General features: G+C 55.3%; 1 protein-coding gene across 1 annotated transcript; it reads right to left on the bottom strand.

Annotated features, from left to right (window-relative positions):
• Positions 1-1,804: 1,804 nt before the first annotated feature.
• On the bottom strand, positions 1,805-6,345 carry Cdk9 (cyclin dependent kinase 9). Its single transcript, XM_005087538.4, has 7 exons — positions 5,877-6,345; positions 5,332-5,413; positions 4,134-4,224; positions 3,696-3,862; positions 3,433-3,604; positions 3,128-3,276; positions 1,805-2,704 (listed from the first exon to the last, which is right to left on the bottom strand). Exons 1-7 carry the CDS (start codon positions 6,317-6,319, stop codon positions 2,339-2,341), a joined length of 1,470 nt encoding a protein of 489 aa, XP_005087595.4. The 5' UTR covers positions 6,320-6,345; the 3' UTR covers positions 1,805-2,338.
• Between the last annotated feature and the right edge of the window lie 210 nt (positions 6,346-6,555).

Raw genomic sequence — 6,555 nt, 5'->3', positions numbered from 1 at the left:
ACTCCCCTTGTGAGTTAAATAACAACCAGATGGGGGTTAAAGGTGAGCAGTAGGAGCAGGTAGGTGGGAGGAAGGGGCATCTAGGGGATGCCCAAGCCTAGCGTTGACCTTCCTGCCCAGGTGAGGCTGGCTCTTCCTAGCCTCTTAGCCAACCTTGTCACACTTCCCCTCGTAGTGGGACCCATTTGGCTCTTGTCCTACCTGGCAGAGATGAGTGGAGCAAGGGGACACAGGTGCAGCATGGGGATGAGGTGAGGTGACCTTGACCGCGTCCAAGTATACTAGAGAAGAGGCCTTGTTTAACCAGATCAATTGGTTAAAAAAATCAGGACACATGATGCAGTCCCTAGACTGTAGGACATAAACAAAACGCAGGAACACCTAGTCCAGACTTCCCCAGCTGTCTTATGTGTGTCAGACTAGCACACAGGGCTGACACTGTCTAGGAATAAGACCCGTACCTCCCTCCACAGATGGGAACAATACCCATGTCACATGAGGGTACCAGGATTGGATAATGAAGGTGGCCCAGCTCCTCCCTAGGGTGACATTGGAGAACAGGTAAGAAGGCGGAAACTTGGCGTCAGCTGCTTCAGGGATTTTACAAAAATGTGTGCATTTGGTATGTGAAGGTCAGGGACAACCTGGGGGTCTGAGGAAATCGGTTCTTCCACATCGAGGGCTGCTGAGATGGAATGCAGGTCAGGAGGCTTGGTCAGGTGTTTTTACCCAGAGGCCATTTCAGCAGCCCCGCTTGGAGTTGAAGGCTCGCTTTCTGCTTCATCACATGGGTGAAAACACTTGCACAAGTTCAGAAGCTATGGTCCTGGCCACTGTACCTGCTCCAGCCCCATCAGCCTGAGCTTTTGCTTGGATACCCTCATCTGCTCTGTACGTCCTCTCCTCCTTCTACATTTTGTGGGCATGGGTGTGTAGTGGATGCATATGCTTGTGGGTGTGTGTACAATGTTTACATGTGTGCTAATGTGGAAACCAGAGGTTGACAGGTGTGTTCCTCAATTGCTATTTTTTTTTTGAGACAGTCTCTCACTGAACCTGGAAATTTCTCGATTCAACCTGATTGGTCAGCAAGCCACAAAAATCCTACCTTCACCTTAGTGCTTGGTCAAACTCAGGCCACCACACTTACACAGCAAGCACTTTATTGACCGCCATCTCCCCAGCCCTTCACATTTTAATAGAGCAACTCCATCAGAGCAGTTTGAATCTACCGGAGTCACAGGGAGATAGCGGAGGCCCCTGCTGTGTTCCAGCCATGAAACAAGCCCTGTAGCTACAAGCTATTGCTATCACTCCTGTCCTCCAGTGATGTAAGTCTGCAGTGTCCTGCTCACGAGTCAAGTCTGAGGATTTGTGAGCCAAAGCAGCCTCAGCCCAACAGCTCACCCCCATTGTGCTCACAGGACACTTGCCAACACAGAGCACAGGAGCGTGGGACACTACGGATTTGCCTTCTGGGGGGAGAACTGCAGCGGAAGGTACCCAGGAGGGCAGAGCAAGACAATCATCTACAGATGTTAGGTGGTAAAGAATCCAGACTGAGCTGGGCGCGGTGGCGGTGCACGCCTTTAATCCCAGCACTCGGAGGCAGAGGCAGGAGGATCTGAGTTCAAGACCAGCCTGATCTACAAGAGCTAGTTCCAGGACAGTCTCCAAAGCCAGAGAAACCCTGTCTCGAAACCACCCCCCCCCCAAAAGAACAAGACTGATGGCATCCTGGCTAACCAAATCCTAACTTCTAACTGTAGGAAAAGAGCTGAAAGTCTAAAGAAAAGACAGCCACTTACTGGAAAAAAAAAATCAACTTTTAATTTTAACCAATCAAACTGCATTCAGGAATGTCTCTGAACTGAACAAACAAATGCTAAAATTCTCCTTTTGAAGAAACCAAGAGTTCTCACCAGCCCCATGTTCTAGGACTATGCCAAAAGTAGCCCATTTCTGAGGTGCCTTTATCCCTCAAATTTTTCATCCCCAGGCAGGGCCAGAATGGTGAGGGGTCTGTGCCCTCCTCCCATCGTGTAAGGAGTTCTTAGAGAGTCACAGTGGGTGAGCCTTTCCCACCTCACTTCCTGTCCAAGCTGAGACCTTCCGGAGAGGGAGGGCAGGCAGGCTGGCCCTGGCACCCTCCGGGTCTCACAACCAATACCCCACACTCCAGGTCCACTCAGGCAGCTGTTCCCAGTGCCCTGGGTGGGGAGTAAAAATGTACCGGAGGAGAAAAATCTCAAACGTCCCATCATGTCACATGTCCCATGCAAGTCACACAGCAGAGGAAGCAATCTACCACCAACCTAAGAGCCCTAGTGCCTGCGCCTCAGAAGACACGCTCAAATTCTGTCTGGTTGGTAGTGGCTGGATTTCGGCTCTGGTTGGTGGCCTGCTGGGTAATCTGGCTACCCTTTCGTCGTGGTGGTGCCAGGTACTCAAACATAGACGTCAAGTGGGTAGACAGCATGCCCTTTAGGTCTGAGGGCATGGGGTCTGACCAGAAGAAGTCATGGTTGAGGGCGTCGTCGCTGTCGATTCGCTGGGCAGGGTCCAGCACTAGCAGCTTGTCAATGAGGTCCAGAGCGTAGGGGTCACGAACGTAGGCCTTCAGCCGGTCCTTCACCTTCCGCTTCTGACCTTTGACCAGCTCGAGCTTTTCAAAGAGCTCGTACTTGTCTACACTGGGCCACACCTGAGGGTGTTGAGAATGAAATGGGAGGGTTCAGATTTGCTAACACATGTCCCACATGCTTCCCCCGACCCCCAAAAGAATCAGAGGTCTTTGAGCAGTAGTCACTCCAGATGTGGCATGCTCCTAGTGTATGGGCACTTTGACAACGCCTCTACTCTGCCATGACATTCAGCAGCATCTCAGTACCAAAGGAAAGGCTACGCAACCATTGGCTAAAGCTTCTCAATAAAAGCACAACTTTCCACTTTTTCCTTGGCACCGTCTTAGCAACAGAAAGCTAACACAACAGGCTCAGAACGAGATAAGCACTCCTAAGGCCTGAACGGCAGGTCCAGGTCCTCATCAACCAGCCTCCTCTCCACACCATCGCCCAGAGGGACCTGGATTTCTGCACCCCTGGGACCACTCAGCTTGGCTACCTACCTCTGGGGTAATGGAGCCACAGAGCTGGCTGATGAGGGCAAGCTGGTGCTGCTCCGTGTTGCCCTGCATGATAGGGCTGCGAGTCCACATCTCTGCCATGATGCACCCAGCGCCCCACAGGTCAATGGGCGGGCCGTAGTCCCGCTCTCCTGAGAAGAAGAGTGTACCAGGAGGGTCCTTTAAACCTAAGGGTCTCCCGAGACTCGATGTCTCAGGGACGATGGCTCAAGAGGCCCTGGCAATGGAGGCTGTGGCCAGGTAGGTACCCGGCCCCTGCCCCCCTCTGCCCGCTCGGGAGTCCTCACCGAGCAAAAGCTCCGGGGGCCGGTACCACAATGTCACCACTCGGTTGGTATAGCGGTTGGGCTGGCTGTTCTTGGCTAGGCTGAAGGCACGGGCCAGCCCAAAATCTGCCAGCTTCAAGACCCCATCCCGGGTGATGAGCACATTGGCAGCCTTCATGTCCCTGTGCAGGATCTGCAGGGAGACACAGGAGAGCTCAGTCAGGGTTCCCCATCCACCAGCAGTAAAGGACAGTGGCGACCCCGGCTTCCTCGCCAGCCCTCACCTTGTTCCTGTGGATGTAGTAGAGGCCGTTCAGCAGCATCTGCATCACCCTCTTGATCTCAGACAGCGTGAACTTCACTAAGACGTTGCTCAGCAGCCCAGCAAGGTCATGCTCACAGAAGTCAAACACCAGATAGATACTGCCCTTGCAGCGGTTATAGGGGGAAGCTAACACAGGATGGGCAGGGGAGAAAAAAGTCAAAGACCTACACCCACCGGATTTTCCCACAGCCAACTTCCAACCCTCTAACCCAGACACCCACAAATGCCCATGGAAAGCACCAACTCCAATGGAAAGAGAGACAGACAGACAGACCGACCGACCAGAAGAAGCAGCATGGTCAATCTGAGTGGGGAAAGGCAGTCTAAGCACGTCCACCCCAGAGGTGCAAACAGCCTTACGTGGTAAGCCTCATTTGCTCACACGATCCAAACACACCTTTGGTTCGACAAATCTCAATTAGGTTGACCACATTCTCGTGTTTTAGGAGCTGTAGAATCTTGATTTCCCTCAAGGCTGTAATGGGGAACTAGGGAGGAGAGAGAGGAAGTGGTTAAGACAAGTTTGTAATAATCCAAGGAACTGGCTGCAGGTCTACACTAAAGGACAGAGGCTGAAAGGCAGGTGACAGTATGGTTTTGTGTGTGATGGATCCTATCTGTAATCCAATCCCATTACCCAGGAGTACCACAGCAGAACAGTCCCAAGTTCAAGACCAGCCGAGTTATCACATAGTTGAGATCCTGCCTCAAAAGTGGGGGAGAAAAGATGCATACATATTACATGTATACACAATAACACGAACGTCTCAAAGAGTGGCCAGCTTTTACCATCTACATCAGGTTGGCCTTGAACTTGGTTTTGTGAATGATCCGTGTCCTTTAGCCTAAGTGCTGGGATTATAATCATAAACCTGTATGCTGGGCTAGGAATTCATTTTAGACAATCCAAACAGAGATTAAGTCTTTGTTACTAACACTTGTGTGTTAAGATCAAGAAATTTCCTGGAGCTAGAGATAGCCCATGCCTTTAATCCCAGCATTCTAATCCCAGCAGATGGAGTTTGAGGCCAGCTTGCTCCATACAGTGAGTTCAAGGGCAGCCAGGGCTATGCAGAGAGATCCTACGACAAACAAAACTTATGGAAAGATCCTGTTTCAAAAACAAACACTGGCTGGAGAGCCCAGGTTCAATTCTCAGCACCACATGGTGGTTCTCCACCTTTGTAGCTCTATCCCAAAGGATCCAGCACAGCTTTCTGGCCTCCTCAAGCAGCAGGTAAGCTTGTGGTACACAGACACGCACCAAAACAAACCTCCCAGATTTTGGGGAGGAGCAGCAGCGTGCTTTCAAAACGGCTCCTCTTCTTTGCCCTTTCAAACTGTCTCTTCCCAGAACAAAAAGTAAACGCTAAGCTAAAGACGCTTAAAGGCTTGCCTTCTACAGCCAACCCGCACTGCACGCCAAGTATAGGCTCCCTCCCTTGGCCTCCGCCAAACTTTGCCACTCAAACCTGAAAGTGGTAAGCCCAATTCCCTGGAAAATCGAAGCATGCCAGGTACAAACAAAATCTCAGCACAAAAGTCTTTGAAGCGGCAGCGTGGAAACACAGGCACGCCTAGCAGGCCATACTCACCCCCTCCTTCTCATTCTCCATCAACACTTTCTTCAGAGCCACCTTCTGGCCCGTCTGACGGTGCTTGGCTTTGAACACTTCCCTGCAGGCACGGAGAAAGACCCGAGAGAACCCGTCAGGCATTTCCGCAGGGCCCGCCCCTCCCCCACGCGGGCAGGGGCAGCAGGAGACCCGAGACCCGGCTGGGCGCGGCCCGAGACCCCGGCAGGGCGCTACCCGGCACCTCGTGGTTTTCGGGCTCCCTCCCAGGCTCTGCGCTCTCCCCTCAGCCCCTGCTCTCCCCGCCAGGAGTGTCTCTGGGAGACTCCGCTCACTTTCTGAGCGCCACTCGGCAACCCTACCCCACCCCCATCTCGGGCCTCAGGCTCCTCCCCGCTAGCCAGCTCGGTTAGGCCGGGACCGTCTGCCGCGCTGCCTAGCGGGACCAGGCCACAACCAGGGAAATAGAAGCTTCGGGACCAGCTCGGCCCAGGCCCCGGGCGTCCCGACTTCTGCTCTGAAAAGTGCAGGTCCTGGGCTCCCGGCCCCACGCGGCCTACTCTTACCCGAATGTGCCTTGGCCGATCTTGGCAAGTTTTTCGTATTTGGTGACCTCATCGCAAAACGGGCATTCCACTGAGTCGTACTGCTTGGCCATGGCCGCCTCCAGCGCGCCGCCGCCGCCGCCGCCGCCGCCCCCAGCCGCAGCTCCCGCCGCTCCCGGTCCCGCCACACTCCAGGCCCCTCCGCGGCCGCGCCACTTCCGCCTCCAAGGCCACTTCCGGCCTCGAGGTGCCGAGCCCGCCTCTTCCGGTCTCCGCCCGCCGCCAGGCCCCCTGGGACTTGTAGTTCCCGAGAGGCCAGAGGGAGCCGGAGCTGCAGAGGAGCCTCCGCCGCCGCCACTGCCCCCGCCTCCGCCGCCGCCGCCAGTGCTGTTAGCGGCTCCGATCGGGGGCGCAGGGAGCCGTGGCGCTGGGGCTGGGGCTCGCGGCGGTGCGTCCCGCTGCATTGGCCCGGGCCGCGCTGCTGCCGAAGCTGCTGCCGCTCTGGCTCCCGATCCGGGGCCAGCCGCAGTGCCCTGCTCCTCCTCCTCCGACGGCGCCGCCTCCGCCGGGCTGCGCGGGGCGGCGGGTGGGGGGGGAGGAAGGCCTGGGGAGGGGTGGGGGCGGGAGCTCCCTGGCCAAGCCCGGCCCGGGGCAGCCGGGCAAGGGGGCGAGACGGGCAGAGCCGACGAGGAGACGGCCC

The sequence above is a fragment of the Mesocricetus auratus genome, unplaced genomic scaffold (genome assembly GCF_017639785.1).
Source record: "Mesocricetus auratus isolate SY011 unplaced genomic scaffold, BCM_Maur_2.0 Super-Scaffold_100047, whole genome shotgun sequence".
In the NCBI taxonomy this organism is placed as follows: domain Eukaryota; kingdom Metazoa; phylum Chordata; class Mammalia; order Rodentia; family Cricetidae; genus Mesocricetus; species Mesocricetus auratus.
Note: the sequence above shows the minus strand (reverse complement) of the source record. Positions and strands in the feature narration are given on the sequence as shown.